At 48.5% G+C, this 27,516-nt stretch overlaps 1 protein-coding gene across 1 annotated transcript in view; it reads left to right on the top strand.

Annotated features, from left to right (window-relative positions):
* Nucleotides 1–27,516, top strand: part of SLC2A9 (solute carrier family 2 member 9) — a 182,794-nt gene that overhangs the window by 53,963 nt on the left and 101,315 nt on the right. The window contains 2 exon segments of the mRNA XM_082652658.1: nt 2,419–2,564; nt 23,231–23,363. Coding sequence (XP_082508784.1) covers nt 2,419–2,564; nt 23,231–23,363 — 279 coding nt within the window.

Below are 27,516 nucleotides of genomic sequence, written 5' to 3' on the forward strand. Positions count from 1 at the left end.
AAGGACAGTGGGACGTCAGCCTGTGGAGCTGCGAGAACAGAGGACTCGGGATAAACAGAACGACAAAGGCTGATATCCCACGATCAGAATGAGCCTGGAGTGTCTGGTAAATCGTAAGGCTGGGGCACCTGGGGGGGAAGAATGGCAGGATACAGGGTCACAGGTCAAGAGGGGCCACTCAGGTGTGTGGGATGCTTGATGCAGCAACACGAGCCCAGGGTAATCAACCATCCTCATTTGCCCAGAACTCAGGGGCTTCCCGGGACACAGAATTTTCAGTGCTAAAGCCAGGATGGTCCCTGGCAAACTGGGATGAGTTGGTCCTCCTACAGCCGGCTACCTCCTCATGGCTCACCACTGGTTTAGCCAGCAGCATCTCATTTTTGCCCGAAATTTCACAATGGGCAAGGAAGAAGAGTCTCCATTAATTGACAGTGTCCTGTGTGCCTTTCACTCTGCTAAGCGTTCTCCAGGGATTCAGTCTGCGCAGGCGCCCTGTGAAGGAGGCGTTCTTCCTGTGCCAACCGTATGCCACGTCCATTACCACGACCATGCCTCCTCTTTCCTACCAGCCGTATCATTTCCTTAATAGCTTTTCGTGAGATGATGATGATAATTATCCCCAGAGGGTAGGGGGAGTGTCAGGGTGAGGACCTAACAGTTTTCCAAGTGTCCATCAAGTGACCAAAAGTGAGCCAGGTGCTTTATATGTAGTAATTTTATTCCCACCGCAACAGGAATAGACAGCAATTATGACCTTTCTTTCATAGATGGGTAGGCGGAGGCTAGGAGAAGCTAACTAACTTGATCAAGGTCACCTAGTGAGGAAAGCAGGGCTGTGGGACTTGAATCCTGCACCTTCCTCTCTATTCCACTGCCCCCTAAGCAACAAGGTGCCACATTGATCCGTGGCCACTTGATTTTTCCATGAGGCCAGATGCTCTCAATATGTGTGTTTGGGATAGAAATTCAGATAGCATCTGGTTTGTGTTGCAGCTTTGGAGATAATTCCTGTCTCTTTGCACCTTAAGCGTGTTTCCCTTGTGTGCTGAACCAGAAAAAGTTATCCTGGGCTGAGATGCAATGAATGAGATGCTCAGCTTATAAATTGGGCAGCACGTTCCCTTCACTATTTCTTTTTAGGAAGGGCTTCCCTGAATGCTAGAAACTGGGGGTGAATCCAGCTTAAGATGAAACACATCGATTGGTGCCTAAAGTGTGTCGGGAACGGTACTCTAACCTCTAGGCATCAGGAGGCCAGGGCAGGAAAGAAATTTTTGATTGCCCAAACAATCTGGTGAAAAATTAGAAGACAATAGTAGTTAGTGCTAGTAATGCTGACTTGTACGCTGAGTGAAACGCTGAGCAAATCTCAATTAACTCTCACAGCAATCTATGAAGTCAGACTCAGTTCTCATCCCCAACTTGTAGATAGAGAAACTGAGGCTGAGAGAGGCTAACTCTCTCAGCCCAAGTCCTCAACTTTTGTAAGTTGCAGGGATTTGACCCAGGAAGCAGTGTGACTCAGAGTGTAATAAGCAAGCCACGAATCTGCCTGGGATAAGTGCATTTGTAGACCTTCATGGGTCTATAAAGGGTCTTAAGAATAACCCTGCCCCGAAATGAGTAGAAAACAAAGTTTCTTGAACCTGACAAGGCCTCATGATATTTTTACTAACAGAACCTCTATGAGTGCAGAGTATTATGTTTTATGAGACATATTTATAACTATTACTTTTTAAATAGAAATATCAGTCATAAGCCTTTGAACACATAAATTTATCTCAAAGGTTATGAGACCCTATGTGAGTGACGTCGTCTATAAAATGCTGTACAATGGGTTTAACAGTATCTGTCATAACTGAGTTCCATGATTTACCTAAGGAGGTGCCGTTAGCTGGCGGGAAAGTTCGAGTTCTAGAATCAGAGACCTGATCTGCTGGGCAAATAATCTCTTGGAGCATTTTTGGATGTCCCTTGGTGATTTGGGAAAGTTACTCAACCTCTCTGTGCCTCAGTTTTCTCATATTTAGAATGGGGATAATGATAGTACATTTACTTCAGAGGGTTGTTATTTAAAATAGGTAAGTTAATATATGTAAAGAGAGAAGGAAGATCCCTGCTACTTGGTAGGCACTATGTGCCTTGGTTATTATTATCACCACCGTCACCATCACCACCAGCATCACTGCCATCAGCTACCACCATTTCCCCTCCTGTGAAATCCGCCTCCCAGCCATACTCTATGGAGTAAATAATAAAGTGCATGTTAAAATGTTGACAATTTGTGCAGAGTGCTGGGAATGGTGTTGTGGCTACAGCACTATTTTTGTCAAGCACAGAACAGAGGGAGGTGCTATGACCAGAGTCTTCCTTGAAGAAGACAGCTCTCTCACTGCTGCCATGCTTCCTTCACAGGCATCGCCCTCAGTGTGCTCCCCATGTACCTGAGCGAGATCTCACCCAAGGAGATCCGCGGCTCTCTGGGGCAGGTGACCGCCATCTTCATCTGCATTGGCGTGTTCACGGGGCAGCTGCTGGGCCTTCCTGAGCTGCTGGGAAAGGTAAGTGTGGCTCCCCAGCCAACCACGTCCGTTCTCACTTCATGTCACCATCTCTGCTCCCCATGTCCCTTGCCAGACGAAGGGTAGTCAGAGGTGAGCCCTTCCTCCAAAAGCTTGTCCCTATGTCCTAGAATTCTTGGGCATTCAAGCCTTTTGCTTATTATTGGACAAGAGTTGTTGTTGAGTTTCTTTGATTGGGTTTGATTTTTTTTTTTAGAAAATAAAAAATATACAAAAAATTCAAACCTTACAGAATGTTCGAATCCACCCAGCCAATAGCTATTGTTAACAGCTCAATAATTTTCATTTAGGCTTTTTTCTTTGCTTATCTAAACTTATATGTACGTAGTTTTATTTTGTTTTTTAATGGAATCATGCCATATACATTGTTCTGTTACTTGCCGTCTTCATTTAATATATTTTGGGCATCTTTCCAAGATGTTTGGCTTCGCTCTACCTCACTCTTGAGCCTTTCTTTCCCACATTAATATGTAATCGCACAGTCTTCTGTTATTGGCTTTCTGTTTTGGAAACAGGAAGGCCTGACTTTAAATCCCAGTACAGGCATGTACTTGCTGTGTGGCCTTGGCAAGGAGGAACACCTCACCCACGTAAAATCAGTTTTAAAAATTGCTGCCTTTTCAATAAAATCACTCATTTCATTGAAACATTCAGATATACACACAAATATACATATAACTATATAAGTTTTAACATCCTCATGTCTGTTCTTTATATCTTCTCTCTTGACTTAATTTGATTTTGCTTTCTCTCTCTCTCTCTCTTTTTTTTTTTTCTGTTTTTTTGTTTTTTTGACCACACTGCAGGGCTTGTGGGATCTCATTTCCCCGACCAGGGATTGAACCCAGGCCACGGAAGTGAAAGCGCTGAATCCTAACCACTAGGTCACCAGGGAACCCCCTGCTCTCTCCCTTTTTAAATAACATGTCCAAAGGGTTGCCTCTAATTTTGCTATTTGAAAGACTAAACTCTGTTATCCATTTTATTGCTTTCCAATTTTAATTTCTGCCTTTTCATTATTATTCATACATTTTTTTCCTTGAACGTAGATTTGCCAACATTCCCAAAATTTTAGTGTGCCACTTTCTCAATGTTATTTTTCTAAATAATTTGTCATTTTGATTCCATATTGGGAACAATTAATTAGAATAATGTTTTCAATTCCCAAACAGACGTGACTTTGTTCTTGTCACTCACTGCCAGTTTATTTTGTTGTGTAAAGAGAAAGTAATCCATAAATTCCTCCCTTGGGGAACACGTTAAGGTTACTCTGGCCAGTTTGCAGTCCCCTTTTAGAAGTATCCCATGTTTGCTCAAGGACGGTAGCTTTTTCTTGGCACATTGTAACACAGAGAATTGGTAATACAAAATGACTATGATGTCATCACAACAATTATTGTTAATCTACAAAATGCTAAGGAAAAATTTCACACGAGATTAAAAAGAGGTGAGAAAATGTGATTCTATCATAGACAAATGAACTCCAAAGGGCAGGGCACACAGCAGCCCAGTTGCAGCTGCAGCATCGAGTCACGGGCATGCGGGTTCTGGTGCCAGACTGCCTGGGTCTGCCTTCCAGCCCCACCACCACGCGCTGTGGGACATTGAGTAAAGTTTCTGAACCTCTCTTAGCCGTTTCCTTACTTACCAATGAGATTACAACGGCATCTCTCTCATGGAGGTTTCTTGTAAGGCTTGAAGAAGGAAACAGATGTCAAGCATTCGGAACAGTACCTGGAGCTGGTGGTAAATAGATGTCAGCCAATATCTCATTTAATTCATGTAGCAGCCCTTGGAAATAAATATTATTACTTTCTATGTTAGAGATTAAAGGTTCAGGCTCAGAGAGGTTTAATAATTACCCCAAATGGCTACAGCAAGAAGGCAGTGGAGCCTGGTTGGAGCCTGAGCTTCCTGGCTTTGAAGCCATGACCTCTGTGGTGTAGGACGTGCAGAGCGGGACTTGCAGATGGAGAGCACAGGGAGGCATCCCCAAAGTTTAGAGTCCTGGCACAGGAAGTCAGGCAGGCCAGTCCTCTTCGGTCTCATATGTTTCTCATGTGGCCCCAGCCCCTGAGCTCGTGAGAACACTTCTTTTCCGTGAGCTTTTCATCTTGAACTCTGTCCTTCGTTCAAGCCCAGGAAGAAAAATCCATTTGATTTTTATAAAAATATAAGACACGTATTCATCCACGTTAAAGTGGATCCAGACAGCCCAACACCACTTTCACCTGGTGAGAATCTTCTTTATTTCTCCAGTGACTTAGAAATCACATCTTTTCCCTTTGAAATGAAGGATCTCATTTGGGGCACGCCTCAGATGTTTTCTACAGCCGGAGAAAACATGCTGGTGGGTCGGGAGCAGCCACACGATGACTCTCCTTTGATAGAAAATAGGAAAAAAACAAAAAAATTAGAGGGGCTTCCCTGGTGGCGCAGTGGTTGGGAGTCCGCCTGCCGATGTGGGGGACCTGGATTCATGCCCCGGTCCGGGAAGATCCCACATGCCGCGGAGTGGCTGGGCCCGTGAGCCATGGCCGCTGAGCCTGCGCGTCTGGAGCCTGTGCTCCGCAACGGGAGAGGCCACAACAGTGAGAGGCCCGCGTACCGCAAAAAACCCAAAACAAAACAAAAAAATTAGAGACTGTCCCCTCCGCATCCTTGCTGCCACTTCAGAGGTCCTCACAGGGTGATGTCCAATCTCCTTCAGACGACCTTCTGAGCTCTGAATTTTCTCTTTTAGGTAATTCAGCCTTTCTAATGGGGCAGTGTGAGTCCTGTTAGCTCCCTGTGTCGGCTATAATTGAGTCTTCCTCTCCAACAGTAGGAAAAAGAATTCTTTTCTGTGTGGGAAGGGCTCTGGCATCTATCAAGTGTTAGAGCTCATGTCTGAAAATTGCAATTTTTAAGGTTGATTTAGTGACCACTTCCAGCTGTAGTCAGAGGGCTGCCGTGCAGATATCCTTAAAGTGTGATCTGTGCCCCCCACCGATTCCTGCTGAATCTGAAACTCTGGGGGTGCGACTTAGCAATCTGTGTCTTAAGAGGCTCCCCCACCGGGGAATCTGATGCCTACTCAGTTTTGAGAACTCCAGGGAGAGTGATTCAGAGCGAGGACCCTGGGACCAATGCCTGGGGTAGGATCCTGGCTCTACTACCTACTAGCTATGTGGCTTTAGACACAGCTAACCTCTGTGCATCTTTGTTAGTAAAATGGCAATAAGTGTGCACAGCTCACTGAGTTCTTGTGAGAATTAGATGCAACGATACACTTACAGTTCTTACGACTCACTCCCTAAATATTAGCTCCATTTGGCTTCACTCCATATAAGGCATATGCTGGACCCCTCACCGCCTCACCTCTTTCCTGTGAACCATCAGAGTTAGCTGTTCCCACCTCAGTCTTCCTCAAATGACAATCCTCTCTTAAGAGACTTGCTTTGCTCTGCTACGGAGTCAAGTGCTCATCCACGTGATGATCTTTCCCAAGCACAGAGGTCAGAGGTCTCAGTTCTTTGTATCATCATAGATCTGGCAGTGGGGTCTGTGACACTGAGATGCTCCCTAGGTGTGGAGGGAATGCACAAACTTTCCCTGACCTTGGAATGATGAAGAAAACCCCAATTCATGAATTTTCTAATGTTGTTTTGCTCCTGAGAGCACAGGCGAAGCCCCGTGCTCATCAGCTGTGATGTGTGTGGGCAGGCATAAGGCCACCGAGTGCTGTGCTGTGGCTCTGGGCTGTCCCCTCTCCTGACCTCGAGCTCCTCATTCCTAAAAGGAGGGGCCTACATGGAGTCCCTCCAAGGCTCCTGTCTGCTCTAGCTGCTGTGTGATGGCTAATGCCGTGGGTGGCGCGTGCCCCTGGGCTGGGGATGCTTCAGCTCGGCCCGTATCTCAGTTTGCAGGCAAGGAAGGTTGAAGGGATACAAAGGTACATTTAATTGATCTTGAAGTCATGCCATCTGGAATTTTAAAGACAGTCTCTGAAGCTTGCCTGAACTTTGCCGTCCTGTCTTTGAGACAGCTTCAGGGGAAAACGGTTAACCCAGCTGCCCTCTGAGTAGGTGACCTGGCGTGGGTGTTGGAAAGAGAGAGTTTCCTGAGCCCCAAGAAGGAAGAGATGGGTGGCTCTGGAGGTTTGCTTGGTCCTAAGTGTGCTGCCCTGTGACTCACATGGCCCCAGCAGCCAGACTTGTATGCCTCAGAGGGAAACCTTGAAGGCAGAACAGTTCAGCAAATGTCAGGCAGAGAGCAGGGTCATTGCATCCTCAGACCTGGGCCCTGAGCTCCGAAAGTTCACATTTGCTGTGGGCCTCTTCCACACGTTAACTCATGGAATCCATGCAACCACCCTATGGATTAGGTACCGTCGCTATCATCCCCATTTCACAGATGAGGACACTGAGGCAGAGAGAGATTTACGAATGTGCTCAAGGTCACACAGGTAGCGAGCTGCAAAGCTGGGGTTTGAATGCAGGGTGCTAGAATCCCTGCTGTTTTGGCCTTGGCCTTTCTCGGGCAGAACCCAGCTCAATAGAAGTGCTTATGACAAAATGCTCCCTGCCCACAGCCAGGTCTTACTGTCTGTGGTCCAGTATAACACGTTCTCTTCACACAAATGCTTCTGAACAGCAAAGGTACACCCTTATCACCTCCAGAAGTTTGGCCGTTTTATCATCATCCCCATCTCATGAGGCTGTTGGGAAGACAAGATGGATCTAAAATGCCTTGTGATCTACATATTGCTGGACAGGAGTCCAAAGAGATTACATCACCTGCAGCCTCCAGCGCTCTTTGTGCAATGGCTCATTCTCCCTGGGGGCACTGTCATCATTAGACCCATTTCTCAGATGAGGAGAGCAAGTCTCAGGGATATTCAGTGCCTGATTCTGGGCTGCATGGCTGCAGAGGAGGACGGTACCCTCAGCCCCTGGCCCCCCGGCCCAGCCCCATCCAGTGCACCCTGTAGCGGCCACTCTCTCTTGGAAATAGGTCCTGAGCCACCTCATGCAGGCCCCTCACCACCCTGGGATGGGGGGAACCTTACAGGTAAGATCTGAAGTGACGCCAGGAGGCTGAGCCTCCAAGATGGCAGCTCAATCCCATCCTGATCTTTGATTTGCCCGACTGTCTAGTGCAAGTCACTCAGTGCCTCTGAGCCCCAGTCCCCCCATTTGGAGACCAGGGAGGCAGGGATGATCCTTCATTCACACAGCAAAGGAGGAGATGAAAGGGTGGAGCAGGAGACCTAGAATTTGCAAGCAGTGCAAATCCACATCATCTCACTTAAATTTCATCTCAACCTGGGAAATAGGTTCTGTCATCATCCCATTTTACAGGTTGGAAAATGGAGACTCAGGGGAAACCTTGCCCAGAGCTATCTGGCCAGTGATCTTGGACATGATTTAAACTTGGGGAGGCATTACGAATGTGTTATCGTATGTGAGACCCTCAAGCACACTGCTCAGTCCTTCCCTTCATCTCTGTGAGGACAGGTGTGTCCAATTCACCTGTCATCCTTGGAGCACGTACCCTTTACCCAGAAGACTCGCAGAAGATGTTATTGAATACATGGGTAAAAACTCCAGCCCCATTTCCGAAGGAGCTGTCCTGTTTCAGGAACCGTGCTGAGCTCTTCACTGTCTGATGTGATCCCCACAACACACAACAATCCTCTAGGACCTGACTGCTATTATTATACCCGTTTTGCAGATGAGCAAACCGAGTCCCACAGGAAGTTGGAGAACTTGCCCATGGCCACCCACTAGCCAGGGAGTCTGGCCCAGACCCTTGCTCATATCGCCCTGTACGTCTGTAACCAAAGCAGTGCAGCCCAGGACTCTCACTTGACAGGGAGCTACTGCCCAAGACCCGAGCACAAAGTCTGGGGCACTCCGTGGCACTTCGCCCAGATCCAGACTGTGGTCGGGTGCCCTCTAGTGTCTGCAGCCTGCAGGAGCCCAGGCCCCCATTTGGACTTTGTCTATTGGTGATGTATTCATTCATTCAACAGACATTTATTGAGCACCTACTGTGTGCCTGGCACTGTTCTAGGCTCTATACAGCAGTGAACAAAACAGACAAGGACCTCTGACCTCACGAACCTTGCATTTTGGTGGAGGACATAGATCAGAGGCAGATACATATTTGAAGTCTGTCAGTAATGAATGCTGTGAAGCAGAACAAAGCAGGAAGGAGGGAGAGGGTGGCGAGGGAGGCTATTTTAGACAGGTTCTAGACAGGCAGGGTCGGGGGGAGAGGCCTCTGGGGCTGAGATGCATGTGAAGCATGGGAGCAGCAGCAGAGGCGGATTGCTGGGGGAAGAGTCCTAGCGCTTTCCCAGAGATGCCTCTCCGGTAACCCTCACCCAACCTGGCTTCTTCCCACCCCCTGCTGGTCCTGTCCATCTCCCACCAAGTCTCCAACTGATGCAGCGCCTCTCCCTCCCCCACCACTGCCCCTAAATTCAGGCGCTCCTCACTTCTCCGCTGGACCACTCCAGGAGACTTGCATCTGTAATTTCTACCTCATATAACCATATAATTCTGACTAACTCAAATCAACCAGTATTTATTGAGGAGACACAATGCACCAGACCTCACAGAGATGAGAAAGGCAAAGTCCCTGCCTGCAAGGAACTCGCTACTAGAAGGGCAGATGGAAAGGACCACAGACAGTGGCGTTCCGTGCAGAAAGCCCAAGGGTGGATAGATCACCAGAGCAGCCCTAAGGCAGCAGGGGACGCCCAGGGAAGCCTTTCTGGAGAGGGTAGTATCCACCTTAAGGATAAGGGGACAATTAGGTAGCCAGGTGGTAGGGAAGGGAGACACCATTCCAGGTAGAGCAAATGGCCAGTGGAAAAACAAAAATAAAAATAAGAAGATTGAGAGAGAGCTAGGCACATTTGGAAGCAGAGTGGCTCGATAAGAGTGCCACAGATTGAATGAATGACAACATGAATGAGTTAAGGCACTGAGATATTAGCATTGCTTTAAAAATCCAGCCCCATATCCTTGGTGTGCAGAGAATGGAGGGTACTCAGAGGCAGAGGGGATGGGAGCATGCACATAGGTGCAGCCTAGCTTCTTATAGATGCGGAAGCAGCACCCGAGGGGGAGGGGTGCCATGCTTGTTCATTGGTGGGTTCAGCAAAGAGCCGCCAGGGGTGTCCGTGTCCAGGGAAGGGGCACCAGATAGCTGACAGAGACTCCAAGAGGAACAGAGCACCCAAGGAGCAGGGACAGTGGCTGATGAAATTAGATGGAGCCCCGGATTGTGGGTAAGCTGGCCTTTAACTCCTAGACTTCCCGCTCATGTCTGAAAGATGGGTTTCGTACACTCATCCCAGACACGAAGTCACAGGCTCAGCGTAGCAGATCTAATCGCAGACACACTCTTCAATTAGGATGGGCAACTTGTGTTGGCTCAGGACCACAGCAAAGGGAAAAAAGAAGCAACATCTCTTGGCTCCCAGCCACGTACCAGGCCCACGCTAGGATATCACAGCTGTCAACCTCACAGCAACCCTGCAAAATAAGTGTTAATTACTCTTCTCATGCGATTCCAGAGAGGACAAGTAATTGCTTAAGGCCCCAGAGCTAGTAAGTAGAAGAACCAGAACTGAACTTGGGTCTAATTCTGAAGCTGAGTGGGACTGTGAAAGGCCCAAGGTTATGGCCCAAATTTGTGACCCAAAGTCTTGGAGCTCATTGGTAACTAGGCTGGTACCTGACCCCTGGCAGTCACACCTTCCATATCCCCAGAATCCAGGTCATCCATTGGAAAGTCCAAATCACAGGCCGTCCTTGTGCTTCTGTGAGCCCCAGAACAAACCACATTTCTTTTTTTTTTTTTTTGTGGTACGCGGGCCTCTCACTGCTGCGGCCTCTCCCGTTGCGGAGCACAGGCTCCGGACGCGCAGACTCAGCGGCCATGGCTCATGGGCCCAGCCGCTCCGCGGCATGTGGGATCTTCCCAGACCGGGGCACGAACCTGTGTCCCCTGCATCGGCAGGCGGACTCTCAACTACTGCGCCACCAGGGAAGCCCCAAACCACATTTCTTTGTCTTCCTTTCTTGAGCTCCATTTGGAGGACAACTGATCTGATCACAGATGAGCCACAGTGAGGATTTGTAGCAGGAGGTGACAGACGAAGCCCTGGTATGACTGGATCTGAACAATGAGACCCAGAAACCAGGATGATTCAGCTAGAACACAGGAGCCTGACGAAGGGGTTCATAATGAGCTTCAAGTTCAGGCAGCATTATTTAGAAAAGAATGCTGGTTACCTAATTCCCTCGGGAAAGAGAACAGTGATCTCTATAAACGTATTGTCAGAGAAATTGGACTGCTCAGGTTAAGAGCACAGAGCTGGGTACCACACTGCCTGGGGTGGGTGGACCACTCTGCCATTTATAAGACGCATGACTATGAATGCATTCATTACTTAACTTCTTGGTGCCTTTGTTTTCTCATCTGTCAACTGGGAATGAAGGCAGGGGTGTTGTGAGGGTGAAATCGAGTTACTCTGTATGAAGCACTCAGCAAATTCCACGTGCTCAGTGTCAGCCTGTCACTGTAGGTTGGCTTGGGGAGGCACTCTGCAGGTCAACAACCTTTAAACATTGCATGGATTTCTCTCTCTAAAATGAGGAAGGGACAAAGTTGATTTCATGGAAAATTTTGCTGCAGGACTTTTAACCCCTCTCTCCACCTCTGCAGCCTCGGTTTCCTTATCTGTCAAATGGGAATAATAGCTACTGACCTTACTTTCCCATATGATTGCTCGAGAACCAAGTGAAGCAGAAGGCACTCAAACCCTTTGAAAAGCAGAAACATGTTGTAGGAAGCGGGTAGGGAGCTGGCGTTTCTTGAAAGGTGACCCTGCGCAGGTCGCTTCACTCACGTGTGGCACTTGGGACAACTTTCTGAGAGGTGAGTGTTACGCCCTGGGAGGGTAATTTCAGTATTATTTCGAAGACAGGAAAATGCGAGGGTAATCATACAGCGATGTTCTTGAGGTGTCTTTTGTTGTTGAAGTCAGAGTCAGACCATGAATACGTACAGTAAGTCCCCTACCTACGAACGAGTTCCATTCCGAGAGCGTGTTCATAAGTCCAATTTGTTCATAAGTCCAACAAAGTTAGCCTAGGGACCCAACTAACACAATTGGCTACACTGTACCAGCTATATCACCGCTGATTTTACGCTTGCTTCCAGACATCCTGGGCTTGAAATAAAGATACTGTACTACTGTACTCTATACAGTACTGGACAGTAAAGTACACAGAAGCACAACCACTTGTAGAGGATGCACACAGGTGACAATGTACACCAGACACGGGAACTAACTTACGTGATAGGACATGCAAACACATGTTCGCATCTTTGGAAGTTCGCAACTTGAAGGTTCGTATGTAGGGGACTTACTGTACCTGAATCAGCAATTCTAGAACAACACGTTTGCTGCAATGACCTGAGCATCTTAGCGTCTGGATTGTACCCTGTGGGGTCAGGTTGTGTTGACTTCTGCAAGATCTGGAGTGGAGATGGTGAGAGACTGACCCATCCTAAGGTGGTGTAGTGTGGTGCAGACACAGCTGGGGACATGGTCCCCACCCCAGGGCTCTGTTAGCTGCAGCCAGCAGGGTCCCCCCTCTGGAAGATGGTTGTGGGGACATCGAGGTCATGGGTTCCATGGACTTTCATTGACCGGTGCTGTGAGACCCAGCTTGTGACAAGTAACAAGCAAGGTGCATTCAACCCTTTTACAGAGCATCCCTTCGGAAGGTGACTGTTTCTCCCTCGCTGAATGGCTGATGCACGGACCTGCCCCTCACCCTGGTGGAATCCGTTTTGGTAACCGCGTGAGCCACTGGAGCTGAGCTCGAGTGATCTCTGATGAGTTCTGTACAGAACTTTCTACAGAGGAGCAGGATTGGTTCAGCCTAATATCATCTGCATATAAATTCACTATTTAGCTAGCAGCTGCCGCGAGGGAAGGCGATCGGTATTGCCTCGCACTGAGAACCACGTGGTATCAGGAATAATGTCACAAAAAGAGCCCCGTGCACAGTTCAGAAGGGCCACGCTCTTATTCAACTCTGTCCCCCAATTTCTCACGTGAGCTTGCCTCAGCTACTTAACCTTTGTGGGTCTCATTTTTCTCTTCTACAGACTGCAAATTATAATCATACCTCATAGGGGGCTATTATTGATGCTACTTTAGCCCTTTAATAGGATACCATGTAGGGAAGTTTTATATGTGGTGTGCGTGTGCGTGTGTGTGTGTGTGTGTGTGTGTGTGTATTTAGTACTTTAAAAGCAGGGGTGTGTGTTATTTCAGGGGTCTCTATCTTACCTGCAGCATCGCTTACCTATGCCATTCATCTTACTCAACACGTATTCAGTCAAGAAGCATTTACTGAACACCTGCCAAGTGCCAGGCATTGGGAAGAAACATAAAAGAACATGGCAGGGGGCGGCCCTGAGAAGCTCAGTCTAGTCGGAGAGACATACCCATAAAGAAATACGTGCTATACAGGTAACAAGTGCTTTCACGGGATTCTGTACCAGCAAGAGATGTCATCCAGAGGAGGAAATGCCAAAACTGTGAGGATACGTAGATGTTCTGTGGATGAGGGCAGGCGTTCCTGGGAGAGGAAGCAGCAGGTGCAAAGGCACAGCATCATGAAGTCAGCTTGTTAGGCTCAGGGGCGCCCTCGGGTTGGCAGGACCAGAGCAGAGGGCTCCTCTGTCTAGCCAGTGGCAAGGCTGGAATCCTGGAAGGGTGGTCATAAAACAGGGCTTTGTATTCCAGGTGAAGAGATTTGAACTTGATCGTGAGGGCAGTAGGGAACTGCTGAACGTTTTAGACAGAGAAGTAGCTTAGAACGTCAGATTCACATTTTAGAAGGATCACTCTGAGGCTGTGAGGGGAAAGCAAAGAATGCAGTAGGATTTCGGGACAGTTAAGATGCCGTTGTCAGAATCCAGGCAAAACGTTGTAAGAAACTCCCCTAAGGCAGATGCTAGCAAGGTAGAAAAGGAGGAGATGCACAAGACAGAGATTTCAGAAACAGAGCCAATAGGATTATATGCGGATAGGCAGCAGATCGGATGGCGGTGGGAGGCCTGTGAGATAAAGGCAGGAATGGAGGTGATGTCGGGTTTCTTACTTGAATTTCTGGACAGGTGGTGATAGCCCCAACTGTGGTCCAGGGACAGGCATGCGTGGGCTGGGAGGTGGGGGACACCATGCAGCGATTATGGAACCCAAGGGTTATCAGTGGAGCTGTCCCCTAGGCAACCGGAAATGTGAGTTAGGGGCCCCAGTGAGAGGTGTGGCCCGGATGTAGAGGTTGGGAGTCATGGCCCCATACATGTGTCTTAGGTTGGGTTCCCCAGGGAAGAGACACTGAGATGGAGATCTGTGAGCAGGAAGTTGATTGGGGAGTGTTCTCAGATCAACCCCTGTCAGGCAGTAAAGGAAGCAGGACTCAGCAGAGGGAGAGGGCGAGCTGCCCTCAGTCGCCACAGAGGTCTCAGCCCTCAGGGAGCTTTGGACCTGGGAGGACCCGTCAGAGACGCACCACTTTCAGGCAGGGGAGGAGAGGCCTTTGTGCCTCCACATCAGCCAGCCGCTGGGTGAACCTTGCTGCTAAGGAGGCGTGAGTTGCCTTGTGGAGGAAGCATCCTTCAAGGGCATGCGTGTGAGGGAGGGCGGGGACCCCCCTGCTCTCGCGTAGCCAACAACACTCCTGGCAGCTGGGGGATGAGCCCCTCAGTTCTGCGCCACACACCACTGTCTGCCGCAGGTGGAGGTGAGGCCCTAGGTTCTCAACTGGTTGCCACTGGAGCCACCTGGACAGCTTGAACAGCCCAGCGCCCAGGCCACACCCCCAGGCCCATTAACCCCAGATCTCCAAGTGTGGGAGACCATGGGCATCAGTAGTTTTCAAAATCCCCCAGGTGATTCCAACGTGCAGCCACGTCTAAGAACCACTGCCCTGGGGGAAGTGATGGAGATGAACAGAAAAGAGGGCTGGGCTCAGACCCCTGGGAAGGTGCTCAAAGAAACTGGAGAAGAACCAGGCGAGAGGTGTCCTGGAAGGTAACAGGCAGTGGATTCCAGAAAGAAGTGCTCCCCTGCAGCAGGAACCCATGTGGCACCATGCCTGAGGGAGAGGGTGACCCAGCTGCTCTAAAATACACCTGGGATTTGGCTTTCATTGGGCATTGTAAGGTGGCAGACACAGAGACACTGCCTTTGAAAGAAGAGTTGATTATTCACAGTCCCCTTGTGAAGGTGCACACCACCCCATGCAGGGCCACACGAGGAAGCACCAGGGTGTGTCAGGAGGCAGAAGGAGAGAGGACAGGGCGCGGCCCAGAGCCTTTATTGTGGCTTCTGTGGGAAGGAATGGGGGAGGCAAGCTTGGGAAAGCTCAGGATGACATAGTTTGAATAATTTCAGGTGGTCCCAGGGCTACAGAGGCTGTCTCTACTTGTCTGGTACCTGGCCCTGGGGCGATTTAGGGCAGGGGGCATATTGACTTGGTGTGTCAGAGTTAAACAGAGGAAGTGGTTGGTGTGGGCTCTGGATTGGTTGGTTTGTATGTTAAAGGCATGCTCCCAGGCAAGTTGTTTGCTAGGAATTAGCTAGCCTGGGAGGGGGAGTCTCTCCAGGATCAGTAAGGCTCCAAGATATCCAATCATCATAAAACACAGGAAGTAAAAAGCAAGGTTAATAACCAGCCCCGAGGGCCCTCAGTTTGGAGGTCAGAGTGGGCTGGATTTCAGCCTCAACTCACCCCCTGGGGGCACTGGGCACAACTTTCACAGTACACAGTAGCCTTGACCTTGGATTCCTTGGGGCTGCAGAGGAGATGACTCTTCAGAAGAGAGAGAGAACGAGATGCAAACTCCCAGGTCAGGGAAACTGCGGTGGGAGGGGGCTTGATCCCAGGGATGGAACTCTCCAGAATTCCTGTGAAAATGCTCACAAGGAAGGAATATCAGCTATAAACGTCCTGCCAGCCCCAGGGAGCTGACCTAGTTCTTTACCTCTTCCATCGTTGTGGGGAGGGGGGTGGTCAGACGCTGGGTAGAAGCTGGGGGAGGGCAGGGGGAGGAAGAAAAATGAACCTCAAACATCTACCTCCCACGCCCACCTCTTTCCACTGCAGACTCCAGCTCGATGCAAGCTTGGACTGGCAGGGGGAGGGGGGTGGAAAATTCGTCATTCAGTCAGGTTGATTTTGAAACTGTGACTCTGGGAACCATCTAAGATCCCTGAGGTGGGGTGGGGAAGGGCACCCTCAGTGATTACATTTTGAATGAATGTAGGAGACAAAAACCAAGGTTGTGATTCGAAGACACCATGAACTCTATGTTTTTAAACTTTGTTGCAGTTACATTTGTAAAGTACCCAGCATGGAGCTTGACACTTGGAGAGCTGGATGAATGTTAGCCTTGAGTCTAATGAATGAGATCTTAAATATGAAGACATATAAAGAAAAATAGCCCATTTCATCCCTCTAATAGCCTTGTGAGGGAGATCTCCTTCCTCCCCTTCTCACCTCCAGTAGCATGGAGCTCGGCGGCCTTGGGAGCCTGTCCTGGCAGTGACAGGAGTGGCCACCAGCATCACCTTCCCGGCTCCACTTGACTGGGGGGCGATGGCACGATGTGATGTCCTTAAATTAGAACCTGACTTGGGATAAGATCAATGATTCCGACTCTACTTAAAAGTTTTTGCTATCTCATCATGGTCCAGGAGGGTTTTATGTATGGAAAGGCCTGAGGTCATCAATAGCTTGGGGGAAATAGGACCTAGAAGTCTATTTTAAAAAAGGGAGCCTTGCAGATGAAAGAGGAAGATACCTGAGTTATCGCAAGACCCACTCACCTTACCTGAGAGAGAGTGAAAATCATCTTGGCAGACAAGACTCCATTTTTCTTCCCTCGTAAATAAAATAAGCAAGTGTGAGGGCTCTGACCTCATGCTTTACTGAACACAACAGGCTCTAACTGGCACCACAGGGACTCATCTGAGAGTCACTCTCCGTAGCACTTAGTGGTCCCATGTTAGGTGGGTCATACTGTTACCAAAAGTGGGGTCTGGCTGCTCGCCCCTCAAAAGCCAATAAAGAGGCAAGTTGGTGGAAAGGAAAGTTTGCTTTATTTCAGCTGATGGCAACCGGGGGTTGGCGGGGGGAGGGCGGACTCCTGTCCAAAAGCTGACTCACCGCCCCCCTCCACAATCAGGGGGCAAGAGCTCTTATAGGTGGCGGAAGGGGGCTACATGCAGAAGCAGCACAGTCAGCTCCGACGGTCATCTTGAAATTGGTCACATGGTGGTCTGATCAGCGTCATCTTGACTGTTTTACTACAGTTAATCTTCAGTTCCAGGGCTGGTTTGTTCCCATTTCTTTGAGTCCAGTTCTTGGAATTGTGGCAATTTATGTCATGGCTACAGTCTGGTCATCATGTAGTTAACTTCTTCCACCTGGTGAGGGTTTTAGTATCTATAAGACAGCTCACAGGATATGGCTCAGAGTATTATTTATAGCCCTTGAATAGAAACTAAAGGACCCTGACTATGCCTAATGACTAAACTATTATTATTTAGTCCTGTTGGACAGTTTTCCTTTGTTTCTGCATTTTCTCACTTCTCTGATTAAACTTATTCTTTGACTAAAGTTTTTCCACAGACAAAAGGCAGGTGGAGAACATAGTGCTGGGTCAAGGACCATAGGGTCCTTCTCCATTTCAATACATGATTTTTTAAAACATGACTTTTTGTTTGAATAGCTCCTGAGAAAGAAATGCAGGGCTTCCCTGGTGGCGCAATGGTTGGGAGTCCACCTGCCGATGCAGGGGACACGGGTTTGTGCCCCGGTCCGGGAAGATCCCACATGCCGCGGAGCGGCTGGGCCCGTGAGCCATGGCCGCTGAGCCTGCGCGTCGGGAGCCTGTGCTCTGCAACGGGAGAGGCCACAACAGTGAGAGGCCCGCGTACGGCAAAAAAAAAAAAAAAGAAAGAAATGCAAATGGCAGGGCTCTTTGCAACAGCGATGATATGTAAGAAGCCCCTTCCCACGCTCCTGTGTTTCTCCAGTAGGTATTTATTGAACAACTACTATGTGCCAGGCATGCTCTCTGCCCTCAGGCAGCAAGAAGTCTAAACTGTAATGGGAAATGCTGAGACCTCGGCTCGGTGCTAGGACCAGGTACCCAGGAGCATCTTTGAGGACCACTGGAGGCTGATGGAAGAGGTCAGATCCCCTGGGTCTGGTGGCTTCATGGTCCCTCCTTGGTCACTGAGGCACCTGTGACCAGGCTTCATGGATCAGAACTCAGGTTCTGGGGTCTGAGACCTGGCGTTCAGTCGGGGCTCTGTGACCAAATTGGGGCCCTGATGAGTCATTTAACCTCTCTATGCTGTGGTGACTATTTCTGTAAACTGGGCATCCTCATGGGCTCCATCTCGGTGGACAGCTGTGAAGATGCAAAGAGATAGTCTATGTGATGAACTTTTCACGGTGTTTGGTAGTAAAAACTGCTCTTTCCTGTGGAATGCTAGTGTGTGGATTCCTAGGCCGAACACTTTATACATCTATTAAATCATTTAAACCCCCCCACAATGACCATTGTATAGACATAAGCATTATCCTCATTTTACAGATGAGAAAACTGAGGCATGAGCAGTTAGGTCACTTTCCCAAGGCCACAGAGAGTGGGAGAGAGGCAGCATTCAAATCCAGACAGCCTGCTCAGGATCTGTGCCCAGGCTGCAGGTCACTGCTCATAAGTGTTCACGATAGTTATTACGTCGTTGGCAGATCAGACGTATTCATTCATTGTTATAAATGCTTAGATAAAGCACTTGGTGCAGCCATCCATAGAAGCGAGGCATTGTGGCTATTTGTATTATTATTTGGGTGGGTCGCATGGCATAATATGGCTGAAACAGTCTACTTAAAATGATCAACGACCCACATACCCACTCGTACTTTTCTTGGTAGAAGATGGGCAATGATTACTCCTAAATACAACATCTCTCCCTATGACTGCCTAACGTTTCTGGGAAACCTCTAAACACTCACTGGAAAGAGCCAAGTTCACGTACTCCGCTGTTGGCTAAGCTCGGGGCCTCGGGAGTAAGCTGTTGCCCGAGCTCCACTCCAAACATTCCCGCTGTTCTTCCTCCCCGGTCCAGACACCATCAGCACCCCAAGCTGGGGCTCACTCACCCTGGGGTCAGTAGCATCAGTTTTTCTCCAGAGATGGAGCCCAGATCACAGCTCCCAAAGTGATCACCGTTAGGAAAGATTGCATTTAAGACGCTGTGGATCACAGGCTGTACTGGGCTTCTCAGTAATACTGGGAATCCATTCAATGTACTCACAGACTGCATGATTCCAGAAATACTGAATTGTAGATTCGGGGAAATAGGGGGTGTCCATCTCAGTTCAAAGGCTCCTGGTTGTTCTCAGAGCCAGGTCCAAGTGCCATGGAATAGCAGCAAAGCCACCCATGACCCAGCCTCCACCCAAGCTCCCACGTCTCCAGCACCCCCTGGTCCTACATTTCCTCTACAGTTGTTGTTCCCAATGATCCTGGGTGGATCATGCCTCGGCACATCCGTACTTGCTGTTCCTATTCCAAGAGTACCCTTCCAGCTCCCCTCCTCCTTCCACCCCGTGGCTGCTCCAAGGCTGCCACCTCTGGGAGGGGCCTCTCTAATTTGATGCTGTGGGAAAAGTTTGGGCTTGATTCCCACCTGTGCAGTTGCTGGCTGGAGGCCTCGGCACAGATATTACATTGTCTCCACATCTCTCCCGTGCAAATAGCACCAGCTGCTGGAAGGTCAAAAGACACAATCATGTGATGAGCTCACACCATGCCTGGCACATAGTAGGAGCTTAATTGGGTTGGTCCCCTTGTCTTTTTCCCCCAGCTTTCTGGTTTTGCTCTTACTGAGACAGTAGCCAAACTCTAAGAGAAAACAAAATAAACACACACACACAAAAAAGGTGTAGTGAAAATTCTACTTATATGTATGTCATTTTTTATTCCATGATTCTTTTTAAAAATTAAGATACAACTCACATACCATAAAATTCATCATTTAAAAGTGGTTTTTAGTATATTTGCAAAGTTGTGCAACCATCACTTCTTTCTAATTCTAGAATATTTTCATTACCCCTGTTGATGAAAAATTAATCAGTCGATCTAAGAAAGAAATGGAAAATTTTATTTGAGCCAAATTTGAGGATTATAACCCAGGAAGAGCACCTCAGAAAGCTCCAAGAACTGTTGCACCTGTTAGAAATGAAGGCAGAGTTATATAAGTTTTTTGAGACAGAGGAGTGTACATTAAATGACGTATTATTGACCATTTACACAATCCAGATCCAAGTGTCATCGTGGCCCCTTCCAAGGTCAAGAAGGAATGTTATCTTTAAGGAGCTGTCTTGTTGATGCAAGGAGACTGTTCCTCTTTATGGCTGAGCAGGTGTTGCTGCTGATGGGGGAGGTTTGGTGGATGCATAATGCAGATACACAGTGCACAGTAGAGGGCAGAGGAGCCAAAGGGCAGGGACAATTTTTTATTTAAAATTTTTCTTGTCTTGACATAAAATATGAATTTTATTTCACACCCCAAAAGGTAACCCCACACCCGTCAGCATTCCCTCTCCGCTCCCAGCCCCTCAGGGCCACTTGCCTGATACGCAGCAAAGCCAGTGTACTGCACCGGGTTGTGGTGAAGGAAAGTACAGCATTTATTGCAGGGCACCAAGCAAGGACAACAGGCACTTCCTGCTCAAAAGACCCGAACTCCCAGATGGCTTTCAGGGAAGGGTTTTTAAAGACATTGTGAGGGAGGGGGTCGCAGGGTGCCCAATCAGCTTGTATGCAATTCTCTGATTGGCTGATGGTGAGGCAACAGGATGATGGTTCAGGAATCTAGATGTCGGTCTTCTGGCTCCAACCAGCCTGGGGGTCTATCAGTTGATGGTCACTCTGGGGTCTGCCTGCTGATGGTCAGCAGTTTCCGTCTAGTGGTGAAACCGTGTACCTCAGATTGGGACTTGAACCCACGGTCTTTTAATTGAGATCACGCACCTGGCCTCAGGACTTAATGAAGCTCAGGTTCTTGATGTTTCATTGCAGACGGAATTCAGTGAGAGACAAAGTGATCTGTAAGAAGTGGATTTATTTAGAGAGAAGCACACTCCACAGACAGAATGTGGGCCATCTCAGAAGGCGGGAAGCCTCAAAATATGGCATGGTTAGTTTTTATGGACTGGGTAATTTCATAGGCTAATGACTGGGAGGATTATTCCAACTATTTTAGGGGAAGGGGCGGGGCTTTCCAGGAACTGGGCCACCGCCCACTTTTTGGCCTTTTATGGTTGGCCTCAGAACTGTCATGGCGTCATGGGTGTGTCATTTAGCAAGCTAATATATTACAATGAGTGTATAATGAGGCTTAAGGTACACCGGAAGTTGCATCTTCCGCCATCTTGGACCTAGTTGGTTCTAACTAGTTTTTGTCATATCCTATGGTGGCAGGAAACCACGCATCTTGTAAACAGTGGGGGTCCATGGGCAGACAAAGAAAAGCAGGAAGCTCCAGACTGACAGGAAACCACACCTTTGGGGTGATAAGTGTCCTGGAAGCAGACAAAGAAAGATGAGGCAATTCGGGAATCTCTTGTGTCCAAATGTAACCTGTTGTTCATTACGCTCTCATTACAATAAAATTAGCCTTGCAGATAAGTACCCATCATGCACCGACACCGTGACACTTCTGATCTAAGCTAAATAAGGACAAACACCCCTCCTCCCCTTGGGAAGATGGAGCTGGGATGAAAATCAAGGAATACAACCCCCAAACTCCTCCTTCCCCAGGGAATATTCTACGCCTTCATTTGTATACCCTGGCTTGCCAAAGAAGCCCAGCACAGCAGCTCACCTGTCTGCCCCTCTCTGAGAGCGTATTGTTGCTTAAATAAATTCTCACGTTACTTTCTTAACCTCCCTGCCTTGTCTCCGAATTCTTCTGCAACGAGACAAGAACCTTAAATTCACCGGGAACGAGGGCATCTGAACCTTCTCCCTGTGCGAAGCCTTTCTAGGTCTGGATGTGTCTTCTTTTCTCCTTGTACTTTCTTAGGAAATGAAACATTCAAGAATTCCACAGCGAGAACTTTGGGTTTTTTTCCTCTTTCTCCCCATCAGAACTGCTGTCTATTGATGTTCTCTCCTTTCAGAGAAACAATGAGAGTTTATTTGTAAACCTGGGTTTTAAAAAAAAATCAGGAAGAATGCTGCCTTAATCAGCATAATAATATGGGCCCCCCGTGCAGCATTTAAGCTACCTAATAGGCGAATGGTGCTGCTTGAAGGGACTCAAAATGCCTCTTGAATGGTGGGTGGTGGGTGTTGCCTGCTTGCCTTTCACAGCCGGTGGGAAGTGACAAGTTCCCCCACCTCAGGGGCGAGCTGTGCCCAAAGGCCCACCCTCACTTCCCTGGGGACGTGGAAAAGCTCCAGCTGCCCTTCACTGACAGGAGCAAGATGGGTCGGATATCCTGGGCCTCGGAGGCGTCTGGGTGGTACCACCCGCATGGTAGTAGTTTCCTCTGTGTACCTACTGGGTGCCAGGCCTCACAGTGAAGGCATCATCTGATCCCACTCTCACGCCTGCCTGAGGGGTGCCTGTGGCTGTCCCCATTCCCCAGGTGAGGAGAAGGGGATTCCAAGGGGCCGTGAGGATGTTTCCAAGGCCACACAGCCAGGAAACAGCTGAGCCGCTTCAGGCCAGACTTGATGCCCCAGGGCCTCTGAGTTGGCCAGCTCTTGGCTTCCCCAAACTGCACCTTCTCGGAGTCACCCTTCATGTAACCGCCCGTCAGGTGGCTCTGAGGATTCACCAACCCCCTGCATGGAGATACCAAACACGTGGGCCTGGTGCTAAACTGTTCCCAGAAGGGGGACCCTTTCCAGGGCCCGAAAGTGGACTCTTGTCTGATACTCGGAAATGAATTGTCCAAGGAGACACACGTGCTGACAAAGCAAAAGACTTTATTGGGAAGGGGCGCCCGGGCAGAGAGCAGCAGGGTAAGGGAGCCCAGGAGAACTGCTCTGCCACCTGTGTTGCAGTCTCAGGGTTTAGGGCAATGGGGTTGGTTTCCGGGTTGTCTCTGGCCAATCACCATCTTGCTTGTGCCCATACTTGGTCTGACTCAGGGTCCTTCCTGGCGGAGTGTGCATCTCTCAGCCAAGATGGATTACAGCGTGAGGGTTTCTGGAAGGTTGACAGGACTTATTATGGGCTGGCATCTCCTCCCTCCTTTTGGCCCCTCCCGAATTCGCCCATTTAGTTTTAGGACCTCCTGTGTGAGACAACTCATGCAAGCGGTCATTATCATGCTTGGCCAAGGCGGGCGGTTTCAGTCAATGGTTCCCTAACAAAACCAGTGTCCAATCGCTCCCCAGCCTTTGTTCCTGGGGCTCACACTGTGCAGAGGGACCCTGTGCAGACAGCAGAAGCTGCCTGGCCCAGGGGCCTAGCCCCCAAATAATGACTGAAATCCTCATCATTCACCAGCCCCCTCTTCTCCCTTCAGGAGAGCACCTGGCCGTACCTGTTTGGGGTGATTGCTGTCCCCGTCTTGGTCCAGCTGGTGAGCCTGCCCTTTCTCCCTGAGAGCCCACGCTACCTGATCTTTGAGAAGCACGACCAGGCTGGAGCTGAGAAAGGTAGGAGCCACTTTGTCTGGTCCATGTGGCTCTGGCCTCTTCACAGGGGTCAGCGCTGCAGGGCATGCTGGGTGCCCTAGGACACCCTATCCTGTTCATCTCCCCAACAGCCTGCTATGGGTGGCCCAGAGTGGGGACACAGATCAAAGTGTCAACTGAAAAAAATGCACAGCATGAGAGTTGTGAGTTAAGTTTTATTTGGGGCAAAATGAGGACTATAGCCTGGGAGACAGCACCTCAGACAGCTCTGAGAGACCGCCCGAAGAGGTGTGGGAGTGTCAGTATATGATTTCAGTGAAAGGGGTACGTACAGTCAAGCACACATTTTGGCAGAAGGCTGCTGCTGGTCACGAGCAGATGTCACCATTAATGATTTTAGTGCTTTTCTAGATGTGAGGATATGCAAGAAATTTCAGCTCATAAAATCTTCTCCTGAAAATATCTCTCTGAAGCCCTGTTCTACCAGTTTTTCCCAGAGCACAGAGCGCCTCATTCCTGATCCTTGCCCGGAACTCCTTTCAGGGGCTGTTGAAGGTCAGCGACTGCAGTGGCTAGTGACTTAATCCTTGTAGAACCAGATAGCAAGTGACAATTTTACGGTTAGCAACAGGGAGCCTGGAAAAGCCAGGACAGAGTAGGATAAGGCCCAGGTCTGCTCACCTCTGCTCAGTGTCTCTCCGTGGTCACCTCTCGGGTTGTCCCAACCCCAGAGATGCTGCATCTTTCTTAGTGGTTTAAGTCTATCCCGGCCCTCCCTCTGCTCCTCTCGTCCTCACTGATCAGATTTCCCATCTTAACATTCACATGCAAGGAAAGGGAACATACAAGCACAGAATGAGCCCTCACATCACACCAGCATGGGGCCTCTGCAACAAGACCCACTGGACCATTCCCATTAGCCCTGCAAGGGAACAGAAATATACCCATTTTACAGGAGGGAAGCTTGAGGCCCACGTGGGGCTTGGCAGTCATCTTGTGTAGCTTTCTGGGCCAGATTCAAAGTAGAGCTTTCAGAATCAGAGACATTTCTACAGCCCGGAAAAGGCAAAATCATTTTGCCTGGAGACAGACAATGTAGAATGAACAATAGCATACCCATTCTTTTAGTTTTATAAAACAAGACTTGGTCGGCAGCACCGAGGTTCAGCATGAGGGCTGGGAATAACTAGTGCTGCCTTCACATCCCAGCTCTGCAGTCTGACCTTGACCAATTCTTTTCACCGTTGTGATTCTCAGAATCCTCATCTGTAAAAAGGAAATGATATAAGCCTCCCCCATGGGCTTGTTGTAAGGATTAAATTAGATGATATCTATATCTATATGGTCCACAGTATTACCTGCTGTCATTATTACTGAGGACTCTGTCCAGGTTCTTATTATCCATATCCTGTCCTCTAATCTAAATTTCCCAAATGTCCACATCCAAGAAAAAACTGAGAATTATATGTAGTCCTTAGCTCACTATAATTTGTGCCACATCTTTTAAAATCCAAAGAACCTAAGTATTTTCTGAATTGATGTGTCATAATGAAATATTAATAATTGCCTACGTCTGTCCAGCAGTTTGTAGTTCAGATTTATTTCCTCATTTACGACATTTCTATAACATGAAATCAGAGAACATTATCATTACTTTTATTTTTTGGATGAAGAAACAGAGGCTTACTGGGGTGAAATGACTTGTCCAGGGCTGTGGTTATATCGTTTCTGGTTTCTAGAGGCCTTTAAAAATTGATGGAAAGGACAGATCTTTCTTCGGTAGACGCCCAAATACACAAAATTTGTGGAGCATGGTGGTGGGGATGGGACCTGAGCCCCCTCCCCCAGAAGCCCACAGGGGACCCTGGTTAATAGCTCTTCCCCCATCTCACAGCCAGTAAGTGACAAAAGAAGGACTGGAACCCAGGGGTGATTTCCCTCCCACCACCCTCACGCACAGAGGGACACAAGTGGGTAGTGGTCTACGGGGCTTCCCATGGGGCCCTTGGGGAGGCAACCTATCCAAAAGTCAGGCTTCAGGGAAGAAGGCTGATGGTCAGATGGTTGGAGGCTCTGGAGTAAAACGAAGGCAGCTGAGAAGGAGCCAATGGGATCTGATTTCCAAAAGCAGCTAGGTTATAGGTTGTTAGAAGACAGCAATTCCTCCAGCTTGATCTCCTGGCATGTGAGGATGCCCATCTGGCTCCACTGGGGAGGAAATCCTGGGAAACGCTCCAATTAAGTACAGTCAGAATGGGCAGTGCATCCAAATGCCAGACAGCACAGAAGGTTTAAAAGATTTATTTCATAGCACAACAGGGAGTGAGAGAGAAGGCCAGTTGTAAAAAATGATAAATATTACATGTACGCTTTATAAAAAGAACAAAGATGTTGGCCTTAGGTTGAAATAGAACATTGAAACCTGCATCTATACTAATAAAAGTGCTAAGTTCACTCCAGGCATTCAGCAAACAATGGATATTTGCTGTGCTGGGTGCTCTGCCAGGTGGTGGGGAGAGGAGAGTATAAGGTGGTCTTCCAGCCTTCCAGGAGGTGAAGGGGGCATCTAGTTACGGGAGGCAGACACACTCCTCAATGCTCATCTGCATTGAGAACATTTCATTCTAAGCATTTCACATTTGTTAGATTGTTAAACCCTCACAACAACCATGGAAAGTAGATCGCATTATTAGTTCCATTTTAAGACAAAAACGAAACAAAACTGAGGACAAGATAACTTAACCAAAGACACAAAGCTAGCAAATGGCAGTGCTGGAATTTGAACTCTGAAAGTCTTGCTCTGGAACCTATGAGCATAAATAAAACACACTCTATTACCTACCACCTTGTTTGGCACCATGGGAGATACACCTTGCCCAGTCTGTTGGTAATTTGGTAGAAAGGACCCTGTAGCAGTTAGCTATTACCATAATAATGCTGCATAACAAACCACCTCGGAACTCACTGGCTGAAGACAATGGCAGTTACTCTGTTAATCTTGATAGGGCTTGCCCTTGCAACTCTTCTTGTCTCAGCAGAAGCTCTCTCACATATCTGGTGGTCAGCCAGCTGATCCAGGATGGCTCAGCTCTGTTCCATGTACCTCATCCTCCAGGAGGCTTAGCTCAGGCATATTCTCACAGCAAACACAGAGGTCCCAGAGAGGAAGCGAAAAACACAAGCAATTTTTCAAGCTTTGAATCAGCTAAAATACTATTGGACAAAGTCACATGATCAAGCCCCAGAGTCAGAGAGGGAGGGGCTACACAATTACGGCGCAAAGGACATACATGTAGAGAAGCAATGAATGGAGGCCATCAATGCATACAGTCCATACCACACTCCCCTTTCCGGCTTTTCCATCCTCCCCACCCCCAGTTCAGAGTGGCAAGGGGTTAAGTTCCAGCCCTGAGTCTGATTTCTTTGTGCCCTCTTGCCAGTTGAGGAGAAGTCCCCAGCACCTAAAAATGGGGGAAAGAGCCCAAACTTCCACTGTGAGAAACGGTGTTTATTTAATTGAATAGAAATGAAATATGAGCATAGGGAATGTGATAGGGCAGTGCTTCAGACACTGGAGTCAGGGAAGTCGCATCTATCAGGACCTTTTGGGTTATAGGAGACAGAAACTCAAAACAGCATAAGCAGGCTTCCCGGGTGGCGCTGTGGTTAAGAATCTGCCTGCCAATGCAGCGGACACAGGTTTGAGCCCCGGTCCAGGAAGATCCCACATGCCACGGAGCAACTAAGCCGGTGCGCTGCAACTACTGAGCCTGCGCTCTAGAGCCCTTGAGCCACAACTGCTGAGCCCACGTGCCACAGCTACTGAAGCCCGTATGCCTAGAGCCCGTGCTCTGCAACAAGAGAAGCCACTGCAATGAGAAGCCCGTGGACCGCAAAGAGTCGGCCCCGCTGAACGCAACTAGAGAAAGCCCTCGTGCAGCAACGAAGACCCAACACAGCCAAAAATAAATAAATAAATAAATGATTTTTAAAAATACTATTAAAAAAAAACAGCATAAGCAAGAGGGAAACTTTTAACACATGTCCCTAGGAATGGGATTTGAGGGCACCAATAATTACCACTCTTCTTTCTGGCTCAAGTTTGACACCAATATAGAGATGGATGCAGAAGTGGAGGAGATGCAATAAAAATGTCACTTTTAGTTTGGATAAA

Source organism: Grampus griseus (assembly GCF_964374135.1).
Source record: "Grampus griseus genome assembly, chromosome: 4".
In the NCBI taxonomy this organism is placed as follows: domain Eukaryota; kingdom Metazoa; phylum Chordata; class Mammalia; order Artiodactyla; family Delphinidae; genus Grampus; species Grampus griseus.